This window comes from Uranotaenia lowii, chromosome 1 (assembly GCF_029784155.1).
Source record: "Uranotaenia lowii strain MFRU-FL chromosome 1, ASM2978415v1, whole genome shotgun sequence".
NCBI classification, from domain to species: Eukaryota; Metazoa; Arthropoda; class Insecta; order Diptera; family Culicidae; genus Uranotaenia; species Uranotaenia lowii.
The window spans coordinates 4,247,748-4,267,974 of record NC_073691.1 but is presented as its reverse complement, the minus strand read 5'-3'; the positions used below and the strand labels follow the sequence as shown (position 1 = coordinate 4,267,974).

Here is a 20,227-nt window from a genome sequence, read left to right as displayed (position 1 = left end):
CTCGCGAAAAACACATTCCCACACACATCGCTTTTTCTTGGGGAAGCTTTTGTTGAATCGCGCGCGCGAGGTGTTTTTGTAAAAATCCTTGGCACATGTTACGTTTTCGATAGGTCGTCGTCGTGGGCAGAAATTTCACGTATCAGTCCCGAACGAAGGTAAATGGAAAGCTACCATCTGCTTCTGTTGTAGCTTAAAAGGGGAAAGAATCGAAGAGATTCATCTTTAGACGATGAACGTCATTTTCGTCTTAACCGTGAGTCAGGCCAGGAATTGACTTAGAAACACCCGAGGGCAAGATGTGTGTTATCCTAAATCGAGTAATCCAATCCCTTTACCTACCTACGCATCACAAAGAGTTGGGGCTTGATTTTTCAAAAAAAAAAAATGAAATTTTAAGAGCGAAAAGTCATTTCTGCTATGCTGTCTGTGATCCAGCCGATTGGATTCACGGGAAAAACGAGCATCATATTCGTTACTTTGTTCCTTCCGTTTTTCGAAGAACGGAAAGTTCAAAGAAAGGGGTGGGGGATTGCCCGGCAAGTAGATTCAGGTGAAAAGTCATCTGGAGAGTTTGGCTTTGAACCAGATCCTGGAACGGATTAATACATGTAGGTGTACACACGAACGGCTGGCGGAATCATTTGGCTTTCGAATGCTTTCTTCGGAATCCGTTGACATCAACCCGATTATTTATGTTGTATGACATCTTTCTCCCGAAATCATGATATCGGAAATTGGCAATTATCGTCAAGAATGGCAATAGCTCTATTAAATGACACGCGATGTTTAGTGTATTCATGGAATTTTATTTTTAAGAAATGTTGAGTAACTGACTTGGAAGATTTGAAATCATTTTTCAGGTAGAAATAGCGCTGGTTTCAAGCGATAAAAATAAATTTACGATACTCTATACGCGATTCTTGTTGAACCCTGTTATACTAAATATTGAAGGTCGCCATAAAAGTAGAATACGGCCAAATACTTTTCAACACGTTAAAACAAGACACAATATCATAAGACCACCTATTCTGAGGGAGCCCTATAATCAAATAGCGCGTTAGCATTGAATTTCAAATGTATACTGAAACCAAGCATTCTTCTTACAATGAAAAAAAAGTATTTTTGAATGTGTCTTAGTTTTCGTTTATAACCCATTTTTTGAAACCAGCTTAAAACTGTACAATTTTAAGTTTTCATGATCATTTAAATTTAAAACAATTTAAAATCATGTGTTTTAAACATGACACATACAAAAATAATTTGTAGACAAACGAAGGAGTTACATCGTGCATATTGCGATTAGTATGTTAAACAATGAGACTTTTTTTTCTTTTATTCTTGTTATTCGGGGCCTCGGGAAGTCTGAATACACAAAAAAAAAGACTCAAAATATTGTCAATTTACCGAAATTGTTAAAATTATCAACTATTTGAAAAAAAAATTACAAAATAAACAAAATTGACAAGATTGAAAAAAATTTAAAAAAAAATGACAAAATTGATGAGATTGAAAAAATTAACAAAACTGAAAAAATTGAAAAAAGTGTCGAAATTTTTAAAATTTATAATTTTACAAAACGGAAAAAATTGACAATATTGAAAAATTTGACAAAAAAGGACAAAACTGACAAAATTGACAAAAAATAACAAAATTGGAAAATTCATGGAATTGAAAAAAATGACAAAATTTAAAGATGGACAAAATCGACAAAATTGACCGAATTGACCAAAATGACAAAATTGACAAAATTGAAAAAAAAAAATGGCAAATTTGACAAAGTTGAAAAAATTGACAAAATTTCCAAAATTAACCAACATTTGCATTTGATGAAATTGACAAAGTTGGTAAAATGAAAAAATGACATATTTTATAAAATTATCGAAATTAACTCAATTGACAAAGTTGGCAAAATTGGCAAAATTGATAAAATTGACAAATTGATCAAATTGCCAAAATTGACAAAATTAACCAAATTTACAAAATTTAAAAAATTGGCAAAACTTACTTAAATACTTAAATTGACAATATTTACAAATTCGACAAAATTAACAAAATTGACACAATTGAAAAAATTTACAACATTGGCGAAACTGACAAAATTGAAAAAAATAACAAAATTGACAAAATTCTTAGAATTGACAAAATATGACGAAATTGACAAAATTGACAAAATTTGCAAAATTGACAAAATAGGCAAAATAAGCAATGTTAACAGAATTGACAGAATTGACAAAATTGACAAATTTCATAAAATTGATCGAGTTTTCGCAATACGCAATACGCGACAAAACTGAAAAAAATACAGAATTGAAAAAATTTATATCTTTTACAAAATTGACGAAATTGACAAAGTTAGCAAATTGTCCATATAGACAAAATTGACAAACTAGACAAAATTGATAAAAAAATGACAACATTGATAAATTGAATTGATAAAATGATTGACGAAATTGATAAAACTGACAAAATTGACAAAATAGACTAAATTGAAAAATATCGGCTAAGTTGGTAAAATTCACAAAATTGAAAAAAATTGACAAAATATACATATATGACAGAATAGAAAAAATGACAAAATTGACGAACTGACGAATTTGACAAAATTGGCAAAATTTACAGAGTTGACAAAATTGACAAAATTGACAAAATTCAAAAATTTGACAAAATAGAAAAAAAATACAAAATTTTCGAACTTGTCAAAACTGACAAATTTAGTTAAATTGCGAAATTGTCAAAATTGACAAAATGGACAAATTTTTTAAATTTACAAAATTTTAAAATTTACTAAATTCATCAAACTTACCAAATTTATCAAAATAACCTGATTGACAATATTGATAAAACTGGCAAAATTGACAAAAAGGACGTAATTGACAAAATTGGCAAAGTCGACTAAATTGACCAAATTTACAAAAATGACAAAATCGACCAATTTGACAAAATAAAAATAAATAGGTTGAATGAAAAATTGACAAAATTGACAAAATAGACTAAATTTAAAAATGATCGGAATTTAATAAATTGACGAAATTGCACAAAATATTAATTATTGAAAAATCGTCCCAATTGAAAAAATCTAAAGATTGACAATATTGGCGAAATTAACAAAATTGACAGAACTGACAAAATTGACAAAGTTGAAAAATATACACAATTTGGAAAAATGGACAAAATTGACAAAATGGTAAAATTTACGGTATTGAGCAAATTGACAAAATTGTTCAAATTGACATAATCGACAAAATTGACAAAATTTACTAAATTTAAAAAAGTAACAGAAGCGACAATTTTGACGAAATCGGCAAAATTGACAAATTATATTGACAACATTTACAAAATTGACGAAAAGAGGGATTATAGTCATTTCTGAAATTTTTGACATGGTTGATATATTCCACATCTTTGACATTTTCTAATAATTTTTTATTATATGAATAAATTGATTTTCGGCGATTTCAGTCACGAAAAAATCATAAAACGATTTTTATTTCTTCATCCGACGTTTCAGCATTTATTATGCCTTTTTCAAGGAGTCTATTAACATAACATTATTAATGATGTGTTTGAAAAGGTGTTACAATATATTGTGTACTGACTGAAATATCTCGATTTAATTGTCCAAAAAGTTTTTTGAATCTGCTAAACTGTCTAATCGGGAAATGTAAGTCCAGTTGTCTGTGGTATATAACAAAAATATTCAAAGTTGAGCATTCTACTTGCATGCAATCTTCCTTGGAATCTGTTCTACTTACTATTGATCTGGTTGAGATGGAAATAACACTTTAAAAGTTTTGAAAACGAAAACGGATATAAAAATAATTTTCACTGTTTTGGATGTTGTTTTCCACCTAGCCACTACTGATGTTTGTTGTATTTTGTGAGTTCGTTGTATTTTGTGTGTTTGATGTATTATTATGTGTATTGGTGCGTTTTTGTTATCTTCTGACATTTTCAACATTTCTGGAATTTGCGACCTATTCGACACCCTTGACACCTTTGATATTCTTAAAATTTTTACTTTTTTTTCATCATTTTTGATAATGCTGAAATTTTTAACATTTTTGAAATTTTAATTTTTTTGACATTTTGTAATTTTGGGATTTTTTTTAACATTTTTAACATTTTGACATTGTTGCCATGTTTGTCATTTTGATCGGTTTTACATTTTTAATATTTTTTAAATAGATTTTCATTTTTGTTATTTTTGACATAGTTGTCTTTTGAACGTTCAGAAATATTTGAAGATATTTTTTACATTGAATACTTCTTTGTTATTTTTAACATTTTTTGTATGTTTGACATTTTTGACATTTTTTTTTAATTTTTAGTTGTTTATGTCATTTTGTTAGTTTTTATTTAACAATTCTTGTCAATTGACAATTTTTACTATTATCAATTTTGTCATAACCGAAAATGAAAAAATTCATAAATGTGAAATCAGGCTTGGAAAAATTCAAAATTAACGAGTATATCATAAAAAAACGTCAAATATCACGAAAAAATAAAGGGGTCCGGGTTTGTCCGGATATTTGATGCAAATTTTCGAGAAAGTCCGGTCCGGCCCGGTTGCCCGGATATCGTGAAAAAAGTCCGGATATTGCCCGGATTTTTTCACAATTTTCACAAAAAAACCAATAAAAAATCAAAGTTTTTGAGTAAGTTTCAGCAAAATTGATTAATGGTATGGAAATTTTCAACGCTTTTTTTCAAATAATTTCGCTGATTTACTTTTATAAACCTTTAAATATTTAAGTGTTCCAAAAAGTTTTTGGAAGTCTGCAATTACATTAATAAAATATTAATTTCATTTTTTTGCATTTTTTTTCCTTTTATATATAATAACACCTAAATTTTGCCCGGTTTTTGGATTTGAAAAATTGAAATCCATGCGCGGATTTTGCCAGGTTTTTTTGAAAAAATGTCCGGAATTGCTAGGCCCGGATGGGAGTGGAAAAAAATCTGGCAACCTTCTAACACTTCCAAAAAATTGATTTTTTTTATTTTCTTATTGTAAAACATTTCAAGAATGTTGTGTCAAATTTTCAAGTCAATCGAAACGAAACTGTAGAAATTATAGGCCTTTATCTCCTCTTATCTAATACTGCAAGAATTCGGCGCCGATCTCTTCAAACGCGTTTTTTTTTCGAAAGCACATTTTTAAAGTCAGTGGACATCGTCATTTGAAAAATACTTCACCGATTCTTTTCAAATTTTGGAACATATTTTCTACATATAAGATACCAAACCCCAACGATTTTCTTTTTTTTTTTTTTTACTTTGGGGAGATTTTACAGATAAAAAATGACGGGTTTTTTCGTGAAAAATCGTAGTTTTTACTTTAAACAGCCACAAAAATTCCAAAAAAATTTTTTTTTGTAAGTTAAATTAAATCATTGGGGTCCAGAAAAACATCTATTAAAAATATTTTGCTCTGATTTTTTGACTTCAGATGATTCTGTGCTGGGATACAGTGTCCACCGCAAATCCTGTTTTCTAAAAGGCATCCTCGAAAGTGCTCCGTCATCGGCTCATTTTTCAATATTTTTCTACGAATAAATTACTAAATGTTCTTTTAACAAAGCTTTGTATAATGCAAAAAATTTGAATACATTTGTTTGAGCGATAGCTCTAAAAAAAATCGTGAAAATGTTGTTTTTTTTTACCCGTTAGACCCTACTCCCCCCTTAAGAATTTCGTTGATGATCATATGAAAAAAAAAAATGCATAAATCCTTATCTAAGTAGAACTTTAACTGAACAAATTAAAATTCATTAATTAGAAGTGTAGTTGAAATTTAAGATAACTGAATTTAAAAGAATACTTAGTAGATATTTATTTTTTTTTACAAAGAATTTAATAAGAAAAATCTCAACGAAATAGGATTTTTTTCTGATTAAAGCTTTAAACTATGTTATGTTTTTTTTTCTCAGTGAGCACGTGGTGTGGGACACTCTTCATTGTAAGGAAAAAGGGGTCATGTTGTTGTTGATTCATTCAGTTGGAAGATTTACGTTTCCGATTTCCGGGAACATCATCAAATGAAATGGGTCTCCGGTGCCGCCGTAATCGTAATCGTATCGGGGAAGGTACGAAGGCCCTTCCAGGTAATCTATAAGGAAAAATACGACCGTATCACTCCGTCTTCTTTTCACTTTGAGCGTGGAGAAAATGGTTTATGTGAATTTACACTATTTTTACAATTCTAAGAAATGGGATTATTTTGACAATTTCTAAGCAAAAATAAATAATCCATTTGCATAGAAATGAATTCATGATCTTATAAGGAAGGACAGTTTCATGGCTTAAAGCCCTGTTGGGGATTGAAATCTCTAAACCGATTATGGGGTCATGTAGAGTCCTGATAATAACGATATGCTTCAGCTTGTTGTTGTGAAGTGTCGCCGTGTCATTTATTCCAACAGCTCTAGGGAACGTGTGCTGGTTGATCGTAAAATTCTTCCAACAAGCAGATTGTAAATAATCGACATCTTCGAGGAAGCATAAACCGAACCACAAAAGTGTGCTTATAGATGCACAAGAAAAGAGGACCACCATCGTCATCATCGACGAGCGAGACGAGAATCGTTTGAGATCTTTTGGTATTGGAGCAGATTGGAGCAGAAACCGGCATCAGCAGCAAAACATGAAAAGGGGTATGATGATTTTATGTGTAACAACATCCTGACGTCGTCGAAGGCAGGTGAAGAAGCACAAAAACGATAAGCACATTGTCGTCCCAATGTTGAGACGATACATATTGTGGCAAGTATTATGGTTATGTTGTGATATTGAAAATTGTCCTCCTCCAAACTGACAATGCTTAAAAGCAGAAACAGTAATAATGCTATATTTTTTAAATGAAATACCACCCAGGGTAAAATTCGTCCACAACTTCATTAATTCACCAATCTGCACCTGGGAAATCAATGGCGACCGTCACACAGCTTAGAGTAAGTATGAGACTGTATGACGGTCGCCATTGTAGCCGAACAACATTCAAGGTTATCACACCAGCCATTCTAAAGTGAATAATTGCTAATAAACTTTTTTATGCTCGATTCGGCAGCCTGGGAGTGGGAAATAAAAATCAATTTTTATTAAATTTATTGGTCCATCAATAATGGGACGGAGTCGCTACAATCTTCGAACCGAAATGTTGCAATTCTTTCGAATACGGAGGAGCAAAGTCGACGACGGAAGAATGGCTTCCGATACAATTTGTTGTGTGTGGTGTATTTTTTTTTTTATTTTTCTTCGACTATTTTACTGCCCCAGCTGCGTTTTGGTGATTTTTATTTCCATTTTTTTTTCTGACTTCGTCGTAGTCTGGAAAAAGGAAAACCCGAATGTTGAAATAAAAACAGAAGTGAAGAAGGTGGCAAGTGGGTTGAAGATGAGAAAACAAACAATGGGCTGGGTATCGGTCGAATGCCAGAATGCCAACAACGTAAACCATTGATGATGGGACCCGAATTTTTGATGAGGCGCCTACTGTCAATACAATAAAATGGTACCGTATATCTACTCTTCGTGGAAATCATTCATCTTCGATCGTACTGCTCTGCCCTTTCATTAGATGTTACATCATCTTGGATTCGATTAAAATTAACAAACATGTTGTGAGAAGAAACATTCGTGTAGAGTTTCTAAAATCGAAGTTCAGCTGTACCGCAAAGAATCACCGACACTCACCGTCACTCACGAGCTTCTCAACTGTCACTGCATCCATCAAGTCCGTTTCCGGTTATAAGTTCAACTCATGCAAATGATGTATAAATATGTGCCGCTACTTGATGTGCGATAAAATCGGTGAAAAACAATTGTTCGGTTATATATAGTTCCTGTTCAGGAGATCACTCCAACAATTCTTGCTACAGTGTTCCTAAAGAACGTGCAAGAATCACCTGAAGCACTCTCCGACCGATTCCGAAATCGAAACCGATCCTGCAGACAGAACTGCAAACCTGGCCAAGAATAATTTATTACACCATCATCAGTGTGCCTAACCTCATCAAGACGGAAACAATCTAACCGAACACGGGAAGCATCGGAACCATCACGACCTAGACACGATAGGCAGAGGAGCATCAAATTCCGGCTCACCTGTAAAGAGAGTCTTGCCAGAATCCACCGCATTACAGGGTGAACCGACGTCGCATCCTGGGAAGATCAGACTTCCTGAACAGCCTAGATAAATACATGGTCCTTAACAACCAGGTGGAAATTGAGGCTGGGTGTCGTCAGAGCATAAGCAGCACCGCACGGGAACCAGTGGATTTGAAAAGGTCCTCAACTGAGGACCTTTTTTGAATCGGTTCTAACTCTCACAGAAAACGCCTGCAAGGCTGCAACGACAGTACAACATCTGACTCGTCTTGGATACGATCAACTGTGGCAAAACCCCTCATCACTCGTGTGCGTGTGGCGCAATTTGTTGTTATCGAAGTTACCTCTCCAGGGAGGACTTAAGCATGCGTATCACTGCAACATTGTGAACGAAGCATGAACGGAGAGAGTCGAAATCATCATTGTCAACTGGAAATCATCGTCATCGAATGTTGGGCTGAGACTTGCGCATGATTGCATGGACAGTCTAGCATATATGCATGTAGTACCTGAAGAAGTGACGGAGCCGTGTGAGAGTGTGTGAAAGAAAGCCGAGCCAGTGGGCGCGCATGCATAGGATTTGCACGCATCCTACATTCGCTCACGCGTGTAAGCGGATAGCACGTTGCCGTTTGGACGAGTGTTCGAGACCGGGGCCCCGTCGACTGCAAGCAGGGGAAGCTGATTTATTGGCAGCGGTACCGAGGATGACAGGTGCTTAGTAATAAGTTGTACCTTAATGTTAAGTCGAAACAGTTTACATTTATAATGCAATATTTTGCTGTGATGCTTCTTGAGATTATAAGATGCCTTTAGCATCATATCACCAAATTTGATACGTGCTTTTTTCGTTATTCGAGCTTATGGTTGAGCCAATATATGAGCCATATTTGAGTCTTTTCTGACATAGCTATCGAATGTCAGTTTGTCGATTCCGAGTTTCAATTGCGTGAATGGTCTGCCGAAGACCGATATTAGCAAAATAGTAACATAGAAAGTCTATTTTGTTTATTTTTTTCCTTTTTGTCTTATTGTAATTTTTTTTAATTAAAGTCACTTGAACCTTTTTTATTAGTTTATTTTCAAATTTTGTCAAAAATATTCTTGCTATAACTTTGTGGTATTTTGTAAATTCTACGATTTTGAATTTTTCCTCATATTGAATATTTAGATTTTTTTTAAAAAAATTTAATTCTATATTTTTTGAAAATTTTTGAATTAGAATTCTTTTTTTATTTTATAAATTTTATCTAGTTTTAAGCCATCGACTCTATCAATTTTGTCAATTTAGCAATTTTTTTCAGTTTTGTCAATTTTGTCTATGTTGTCAATTTTGAGAATATTGTAAATTTTGGGAATTTTGTCAACTTTAATTTGTTTATAAATTTTGTAAATTTTGTAAAGTAAGTCAATTTAGTTCATTTTGACAACTACGTCAAGTTAAATTTTTTCATCATCATTTGGTCCAATTCGACATCTTTTTGTAAATTTTGTAAATTTTGTAATTTTTGTAAATTTTGTCAATTTTATCCAATTGATCAAGTTTGTCAAGATTGTGCATTTTGTAAATTTCGTAAATTTTGTAAATTTTGTCAATTTTGTCAATTTTGTCAATAATTTTCAGTTTCGTAAATTTTGTAAATTTTGTAAATCTTGTAAACTTTGTCAACTTTGCCAATTTTGTCAAATTTGTCTTTTTAGACAATATTGTCAATTTTGTCAATTTAGTTAATTTTGTCGATTTTGATAATTGGGTCAATTTTGACAATTTTGTCAATTTTGTCAATTTTGTTTTTTTTTTTTTTGATTTTGTTAATTTTCTCAATTCAGTCAATATTTTCAATTTTGTCAATTTTGTCAATTTAACGATTTTTTCAATTTTGTCAAATTTCTGTAAATTCTGTGAATCTTGTCAATTTTGTCGATTTTAATAATTTTGTGAATTTTGTGAATTTTGTCAATTTTGAAAATTTTGTCAATTTTGTCAATTTTGTCAATTTTGTCCATTTTGTCAATTTTTTCTATTTTGTGAATTTTGTGAATTTTGTCAATTTTTTTCATTTTTATCAATATTATCAATTTTATCAGTTTTGTAAATTTTGACAATTTTGTCAATTTCGTCATTTTCGTCAGTTTTGTCAATTTTATCAATTCCGTCAATTTTGTCAATTTTTCAAATTAGTCAATTTTGTCAATTTTGTCGATTTTAATAATTTTGTCAATTTTATCAATTTCGCCAATTTTGTCAATTTCGCCACTTTTGTCAATTTTGTAAATTTTGTCAATTTTGTCAATTTTAACAATTTTTTTCAAATTTGTCCATTTTGTCAATTTGTCAATTAAGTCAATCTAGTCAATTATGTCAATTTTTTCAATTTTGTCAATTTTGTCAATTTTGTCAATTTTGTCAATTTTGACAATTTTGTCAATTTTGTCAATTTTGTCAATTTTATCAATTTCGTCGATTTTGTCATTTTTGTCAATTTTGTCAATTTTGTCAATTTTGTCAATTTTGTCAATTTTGTCAATTTTGTCAATTTTGTCAATTTTGTCAATTTTGTCAATTTTGTCAATTTTGTCAATTTTGTCAATTTTGTCAATTTTGTCAATTTTGTCAATTTTGTCAATTTTGTCAATTTTGTCAGTTTTTTGTCAATTTTCCCAATTTTGTCAATTGTGTCAATGGTGTCAATTTTGTCAATTTTTTCTGTTTTGTGAATTATGTCAATTTTACGGACTTTGTCAATTTTGTAAATTTTGTGAATTTTGTAAATTTTGTCAATTTTGTCAATTTTCTCAATTTTGTCAATTTTGTTAAATTGGTCAATTTCGTCGATTTCGTCAATTTTGCTACTTTTGTCAATTTTGTCAATTTTATCAATTTTGACAATTTTGACAATTTTGTCAATTTTGTCAATTTTGTCAATTTTTTCAATTCTGTCAATTTTGTCAATTTTGTCAATTTTGTCAATATTGTCAATTTTGTCAATTTTGTCAATTTTGATAATTTTGATAATTTTGTCAATTTTGTCAATTTTATCAATGTTGACAATTTTGACAATTTTGTCAATTTTGTCAATTTTGTCAATTTTGTTAATTTTGTCAATTTTGTCAATTTTGTCAATTTTGTCATGTCAATTTTGTCATGTCAATTTTGTCAATTTTGTCAATTTTGTCAATTTTGTCAATTTTGTCAATTTTGTCAATTTTGTCAATTTTGTCAATTTCGTCAATTTTGTCAATTTTGTCAATTCTGTCAATTTTGTCAATTTTGACAATTTTATCGAATTAGTCAATTTTGCCAATTCTGTCAAGTTTGTTAATTTTGTCAATTTTGTCAATTTTGTGAATTTTGTCAAATTTTTACAATTTTTACAATTCTGAATTTTAACAATTCGATCAATTTTGACAATTTTGGAAATTTTTAAAAGTTTTATAAATTTCGTCATTTTGTCAATTTTGTCAATTTTATTAAAAATGTTATAGTTGTCAAAACTTTCAAAAGAGTCAAAACTTTAAAAATTGTCGTTATTGTCAAACTCGTTGAAATTTTCAAAATTATCAAAATTTAAAAAGTTGTCTGAACGGTAAAACATCTCGAAATTCTCAAAATTGTAAAAATTGATTGCCAAATTAGCAAAATTGTCAAAATTGTTAAAACTATCAAAATTATAAAAATATACACAATAGTAAAAATTACCAAAATTGCTCAAATTGCCAAATTTTCAAAATTGTCAAAATTGTCAAAATTTTCAAAATTGTCAATTTTGTCAATTTCGTCAATTTGGTCAATTTTGCTTAATTTTGTCAATTTTGTCAATGATGTCAATGTTGGCAATTTTGTCAATTTTATCAATTTTGTCAATTTTGTTAATTTTGTCAATTTTGTCAATTTTGTCAATTTTGTCAATTTTGTCAATTTTATTAATTTTGTCAATTTTGTCAATTTTGTCAATTTTGTCAATTTTGTCAATTTAGTCAATTTTGTCTATTTTGTCAGTTTTTTGTCAATTTTGCCAATTTTGCCAATTTTGCCAATTTTGTCAATTTGGTCAATTGTGTCAATTTTGTCAATTTTGTCAATTTTTTCGGTTTTGTGAGAATTATGTCAATTTTACGGATTGTCAATTTTGTAAATTTTGTGAATTTAGTAAATTTTGTCAATTTTGCCAATTTTGTCAACTTTATCCTTTTTGTCAATTTTGTCAATTTTGCCAATTTTGTTAATTTTTTTCAATTTTTGTCTATTTTGTCAATTTTATAAATTTTGTCAATTTTGTCAATTATGTAAATTTTGACAATTTTGTCAATTTTGTAAATTCGTCAATTTTGTCAGTTTTGTCAATTTTGTCAATTTTGTAAAAATGTTAAATTTTAAAATTTGCAAAAAAATGTAAAAAATGATAAATTTACAAAAATTGTCAAAATTGTCAAATTTTTTAAAATTTTCACAATTTCCATTTTTTTTTATTTTTGAAATTGTTAAACTTGTTAAAGTTGTCAAAATTCTCAAATTGTTAAAATTGAACGGTTGCAAAATATGCCAAATATTGTCCATATTGGAAAAACTATCAATGTTGAAAAAATTGTCAAAATTTTCAAAATTCTCAAATTGTAAAAAGATTGTTTAAATTTTATAGTGGAAAAAATTACCAAAAATTTTCAATATGGACAATCCATATTGTCAAAATGGTCAACGTTGCAAAAATTGGAAAAAAAAGTTAAATTTGTCAAAAATGTCAAAATTGTCGGATTGACTTGTGAAAATCCTCAAAATTTTAAAACTTATCCAAATATCCAAAACTATCAAATGGTGAACATTGTCAGAACTTTTAAATTGTCAAAAATGTGAGAATGTGGAAATTGTCAAAATTTTTCAAATAGTTCAAATTGTTCAAATAGTTCAAATCTTCAAAATCCTCAAAATTTCCAGATTTTCAAAATTGTCAAAATTTTGAAAATTAAAAAAAATGTAAAATCGTCAAAATTGTCAATACTGTCGAAATTGTCAAATATGGCAAAATTGTCAAAGATGGCAAAACTGTCAATTATTTGAATGTTTTGAAATTTTTTATATTTTTATCATACTGATAGTTTCGACAATTTTAACAATTTTGGAAAAATTGGAAGATTTTTGTTGTGACGATTTACAGTTTTGACAATTGTAACAATTTTGATGAGTTGATTTCGTCGATTTGGCGATTTTGGCAATTGGCGAATGTTGAAAATGAAATTTAAATTCTGCTGATTAAAAAAAGAACCGTGGAAATAAAGTTAATTTTTCTATATTTAATGTTTTTAAATTTTTTTGAAATCAACAAAACTTACTCATGAGCGGCCGGCAGCTGTTTGTAAAGACACAAATCGTCATCCTCGAAGCTGGAACAGGAGGACGAAGAACAACTGGCGGTTATCGATTTGCGATAATTCGCGAATCGATAACGACTGTATGGGCGCATCGGCGTCGTCTTTTGATCTTCCTCTTCAAGATGCTGTTTGGTGAAGTTTTCTCCTCCATTTTTCAGACTGCCACCATTCTCGGGACCGGTTGTCGATTGATGACAATCTCGCTGTTGCTGTTTGCCATTCTGTAGATGAGCAGGTTGATGAGCGATTGTTGGACAAAGTGTAGCACTTTTCGATTCACTGCTACTGCTGCTGGTACTTGAGTCACTTGCCATAATAATGTGTTTTATTTTTTTTTTTCTAGTTTTCTTTTCTTCTTTTGGGTTTGAATTATTGATTATTCCATTTGCTTGAGCGAGTTAACGAGCACGCGATTTGACCGATGTTGTTGTTGTTATGTTGTAAATTAGTCGAGCACGAGCACGTCTTATCGAGTTCTCAACTTATCGCGAAATTACTGCTTCAATCACCCCCTCTGCGAAATCTTCAACGGGGGCAATTTGATTTAAAAATAGGTAAATACAAAGCTGTGAATTTAATCACATAATAACAACTTTTTACTCAAGATTGAATTTGAAAATTATTATTACTTTTTTTTAAGCTTTTCAAAACACTGAACTCGTAATTAGAAAATAATTATAAAAAAATATTGCCTTTTATCAAATTTCACGATTCAAAGTGGCTAAATTGTTAAAGTGTCACCATTTTTTTATTCAATATATCCAAATTGTTAAATTGTGGAATTGGTAAAATTTTCAAAATAGTAAACATTGTCATAAAAACGTTGTAGAACAACTTTCAGAATAAAGTTCTCAGAAGAATCGGAAATAATTGAATAAATTCCACTCAAAAACAATAAAACAAATCATTCCAACTTTAAAAAACCACCACTCTTGATTTGTTTTCCCCGAATTAAGCGGTTAGTTCCAATAGTCTATTTTTCTAGTTTTTTTCAGCTTTGCCCGGTATGTCAGTCCCCAGAATAAGACCCCACCTTTTGAAAGCGGGAACTAGCAGGATGATGTTTATCGATCTCGATCTAGATATGGGGAGGAAAAAAAACCAAAACAAAACGGGCAAATGTTTTGCAACAAATCTCGGCTGCACCGGGAATTTCCCAGACAAAAACATCGACGGATTTTCCACCCAATCAGATGTGGATTTAGACAGACTCACACAATGAATGCAATCGAATCGCTCCACCCACCCACACCCATCCCGATTTCGGGGTCAGGGTTATGCAACTTCCAATGCAACCACCCACCCAAAACATCCACCCATTTATTGCACACTTTCCAACTTGCAACAAACAGCAGCACAACCACATGACAGGTTCCCACAATCGGAGAAGCTCACCGAAGTCGGAGAAGCTCACCGAAATGTAAATCTTCTTTGAAAACACAAAAATGGGTTCGTATCACGCACGCCGAAATCGCACATAACAATCTTTCACAAAACGTAACCACACTCTGACGTACCCTAAATTGTAGGTAGCACATATGTTGTATTCAGGATAGTAGATAGTTTGTTATCCTTTTTTTTCGGGGAAAGCCCTCACTCACGACGACGACCCTGACCCGTGACCGTGAACGTGAAAATATTTACTAGCACACGCCTCGGACCGGTCTGAAGTTCACGGACTATTCCGCCAGCTCACTTTACTCACACACTCAGTCAGTGCTCTCGAGATGGACCAGCTGATTCGGTGTTTTTCCCGAAATTTTCACACCATTCTGAAGGAACGTTCTCAGCTAGAGTTCCAAGAAAGCAGAGAGCGAATTTAGCCTTTTCCCCGAATGTCAGCAGTTCAGAAAGAAGCAGGTTAGTTAGTTCTGCTTCGCTAGTTATCACCTTTTGGATAACGATTTCTGGAACCGATTTCCCAAACTGCAATCTCACTCGACCGATTCACAACAAATGGTCAGTTGCAGCTCGATGCAGTTTGCTGAATTTGCTGATGTTCTCTCTCGTTGGCTAGACTCTTATCGGGGCTTTAAACTATTGAAGCAAGCACGAGTACGGTGTATGGTTTATGATTTATGGCCCATCTGCACTATTCACCACTATATAATATGTATAGTACTAGTTCAGTAGTCACTTCACTTCACCTATTATTTATGAGATTCAACCAAAGGAAGAAGCACAGAAAAAACGCCGATTGCATCGATTTTATATCGTCGTTAACCATCTCTTCTCTCGTGTGGTGAGGCCGATGGATTCTTCCTCATAAAAAATGATTTATCTGTTACAAAAACATATGATGGGTAGTGTATCGTCTTCCCTACAGTATGTAGATTGTTTAGAAGCACTAACTAAAGTCAACTTGACTGCCGGCACACGCTTGGTCAACAACACAAAACCAGCGAAGACGATAGTGGCAGAGGATTTAGTTAATTTTTTTTGGCTTTGAGAAATTTTATGGCACTATCTAGCGACAACGGTGAGATGTGGAGCGCTACTAGTGGAACATCTTGCTTCTACTAGAGAGCGCAATTCCACGTTCCTTCTAGACATATCCAAAAGGGGAAAGTAGAACCACCACACCCGGATTCTACTTACTTACAACCATAAATTCGAATGGGCCAGTGATTCTCAACAGTGAATGGGTATCCGAGGACCAAAGTTGGATGTTTTCTATTTTAAACGGTGTGTGTGAACTGTGAAGTGATGCCTTGAATTTCCTAATGAACTGAGCGAAACAAGGATAGTACCACTCTGTGTTTTTTTTGTTAAAATATGAATAGTTGGCAATTGTAAAAAATTCCTCTACAATTTGTTTTAAGTTGTGTTATGTTCGAGGTTGTTATTTAACTATTGCTATGATACAAGCATTTTTAGTTCCACCGACTTTGAAACAGATAGCCTCGCCTCTATACAATCTCACCACGTCAACTTACCTCTACCATTTCTCACTAAACAGGAAATATTCGAAAGATTGTCGACAGTCGACCCATCTAAAGTTACTGGACCAGACAATATATCTCCTACAGTATTAAATAAATGCGCTGCGTGTTAAGCTACACCCACATATCTGGCACATGTTCAACCGATCACTCAGAGAAAGGACATTTCCTAGTGCCTGGTAAATTGCGGCTATCACTCCGATTTACAAACCAGGATACGCACATTGTGTAGAGAACTATAGACATATTTCGATTCTTAATAATTGCAATCTCCAAAGTCTACGAAGATTTGTTGCATTAACGTCCGTATGCTACCGTCAAACCCTTGATCGCTGATTCGCAACATGGTTTCGTCAAAAAAAGGTCAACGGGTCCTGCACCAAATACTGATAGCAAAGATGGATCGCCTCGCTTTTCCAACCTGGGCGCTTGAGTGGATTGCGTCGTACCTTGCTCACCGTCAGCAAACACAAAAATAACTAAACAAAATCACGCTCGAGGAATGCGACGCTGTCTGGAGTACCACAGGGTAGTCACCTCGGACCTCTTTTATTTATCATTTTTGTAAATGACTGGTGCGCAACGTTTCAATCTGACACGATCATGTATGCCGACAATCTAAAACTCTTTGGGAAAGTGCTTAGTGTGAATTTGATTGCCTCGCCTAACAAACCGACATTGCCATACTAAAGGGCCGGTGCTACTCAAACGGAATGACAGCAAACGCAAAAAAATAAAGTGGTAAATTTCTCACGATCATTACGACTACAGTAATACCTCGATATAAAGCAACGAAATTTTTTTTCGTTGCTTTATATCAAAGTTACGTTATATCGAAACACTACTTAAAATGGTCCTTTGGAGCATCGATAGTGATCGTAAATGTGAAAAAGTTGATTCTTAATTCTGTTTGTACGGATTTAAGAAACGTAAAAAAAATAATAGTTTTGTCACAAACTCAACAATTTTGTTGATTTAATTTCAACAAACATTTTCAAAAACAATTAAAGTGAAGATTCCAACATACATACATATTTTTCACAATTTAACAATTAAGTTAAATCTGTTCTTCTACTATTTTGTCCATAACTTTTGACCGCATCTGCCGCAATGAAATTGCATATTAAGCGGCCAACCGTTCTCCTCTGCGTATTTGATAACCACATCAAAACCGTTTAAAGCAGACTGCTCTGACTCTCGTGAATAATGGTCCTCTTCACTCGATTGTGTCTGGAGATGTAAATTACCATTATTATTAATAATAACATCAATGATAAAAAAATAGATTTTTAGAAACTTACAGACTGCGGTGGATCGTCTATTGTTGACTGCGAACCCTCCACATTGTTATCCTCGTCTGGATGATTAGGATGCAGGATAGAAACGATTTCGTCATCATTTAACGTCGCGTATTCAGCATCTTCTTTGTCGATCTCTTCCGTCTGAGCAAGTTTCGCTAATACTTTTCGGTAATACTTTTTACCATTAAAAACCTTGGCCATCTTCAGACAGTTTTGTTTTTTAAATATTAATTCAATGCATTCCTTGACGTTTAATAATTGTTTTAAATGTCACCAAATAATGACATTCTGATATGATAGGCGATTAAAACCAAACAAAAATCCCAAGAGGGTGTATTTTCAAAACGGCTCAGAAACATCAGAAATGTTTCTTTGTTATTTTCATAGCAAGTGATAAAATCCGTGCATTCGCGATGGTACAGAAGTCTGTACAGTGATTGATCAACTTTCAGCAATCATAAAAACTTATTTGAATAAAAGACTACATGCCCTAACCTCACTTCAGCTTAAGCAACTTATCTGTAGGTGCAAATATAGTCATTAAGTTTTTAAGTGGAGAAACATGCTCTAGGCTAGATTTTCAAAAGCACAAAAGCGACTAATCACAATACAGTAATGTTCCGATTTTGTCAGCCCCATCTTGAATTTATGGCTGACAAAACAGGGTACCTGACAAAATCGGGAAGAAAAATTTTCTTGAAAATAACTTCAATTTTGATTTGATAACTGTCCGTTTACTTGTTATTTCGATATTTTATGTCAATACCGTGATAAGGGGTGATATTGACCCCTTTTCATTATTTTTTACCTTTCTTACAAAGAAGGGTATACATGTCGCTTGAAAAACCAACTTTCGATCCAAGACCCGCAGAGCCATTCGACTCAGTTCGTCGAGATCGAAACATATCTGTATGTGTGTATGTGTGTGTATGTTACAAAAAAATGTCACATACGTTTCTCGATGACCGCTTTACAGATTTGAGTTCTTGAGGCGTCAAAAAGTCTTGCAAATAGCAAAATGGAGGACCTGTTCAAGAACTCAACCCTAAGTGATTGCTTATAAACACCCTTCATATAATGGATTGTGTACATGTCATTTGAAAAATCGTTGGTGCGTAGCTGCAGGATTGATATGCAATTGCAAAACAGCTGACTTTGTTGATCACATAAATTAGATCGCTTTAAACTTAATACATGTTCAACATATCAGCACGTGTTGATAGCTCACTGCTGCCAACATTAGAGAAATGCTTCATGATTAGGTGTCAATATTCAACAACCTTTTTTTGGCTTCCAACCACTATGGTATCCGCATGCTTAAGATATGTGGCGAAGCGTTGTCGAGCGATATAGGAAGTGTTGAGGGTTTTTTTGAGAACTTTCACGAGGAAAAACTTCATCGAGAGGTTACTGCTCAGATGGTATATAATACGGACGAATCGGGATTGTTTTTTAAAATGTTGCCAACAGAATCACTTGGTGGTTCGAAAGAGGCAAGTGCTCCAGGGCGTAAAATTATTAAAAAGCGCATCACTTTTATGCCATGCGCCAATGTCAGAGCAGACCATAAGCTCCCTCTTGTCGTATTCGGAAAATCTCGGAATCCCAGAGCCTTTAAGAACGTTAAACTTCCCGTAACGTACCTTGCGTCCAAAAATTCATGGATGACCAGGGACCTGTTCCGTTCCTGGTTTTTCAATGATTTTGTTCCTGCAGTACGGCGAATTGCAGCTGCCAACATGATCCCACCCAAGGCCATTTTGCTTCTGGAAAACTGTTCAGCCCATCATATGAATGACCAGCTGCAGAATGATGATGGATTAATCACGGTGTTTTTTCTTCCACCTAACGTGACGGCAATTATCCAGCCAATGGATCAGAATGTGATCCAAAACCTCAAGCTGCGATACATGGAGAAGCTCCTACTGTATGTGATGACCCATGATAATGATAATACTGATGGATGTTTGTAGAAGGTTTCGTTGAAGGAAGTCTGCTTTTGGGTGAATGAGGCCAGGATCGAATTAGGTGATGTTGTCATTCAGCAGTCTTGGAAGAAGATTGGCATGGTGATTGGCGATAAATTTGTGCACGAAGACAACATTCCACTGGCGCAGTTGATGTGTACAAGGAACAATCGCGATGATAGCATGATTGCCCATAATTTGGAAGAACGATATGCGAGCAAGGTATACACCGATGCAGAAATCCTAAACCTTGTTCTGGAAGACCAATCAGCGACAAATGAAGAAGCAGAGCATCCTGAGGAACCAGACCAGAGTGCATCTCACATCACTGGAATGGATGAGTCATCGTATGAAGGGACAACCAGCCATGCAGAAGCGGTGGGAATGTTCGATAAAATCATCGATTGGGCAGAAGAATCATCCCTTTCGATTGATGACATCACTTTTTTTTATGGATTTACAAAAATAAATGTTTTATTTTGAACCGTCCATTATTTTTCTGAATTAAAAAAGAAAAAATACTTGTTTCATGAAAAACGAC

General features: G+C 33.0%; 1 protein-coding gene across 3 annotated transcripts in view; it reads right to left on the bottom strand.

The window, feature by feature from the left end:
- Window positions 1-20,227, bottom strand: part of LOC129738470 (cytosolic purine 5'-nucleotidase) — a 96,472-nt gene that overhangs the window by 14,832 nt on the left and 61,413 nt on the right. Inside the window, exon 1 of one of the 3 annotated variants that reach the window (XM_055729681.1) lies at window positions 13,438-14,017. The exons of the other annotated variants lie outside the window; for them this stretch is intronic. Coding sequence (XP_055585656.1) covers window positions 13,438-13,790 — 353 coding nt within the window. The 5' untranslated portion in view covers window positions 13,791-14,017. Of the gene's footprint in view, window positions 1-13,437; window positions 14,018-20,227 lie in introns of those variants that run through there. 3 annotated transcript variants of the gene reach the window in all.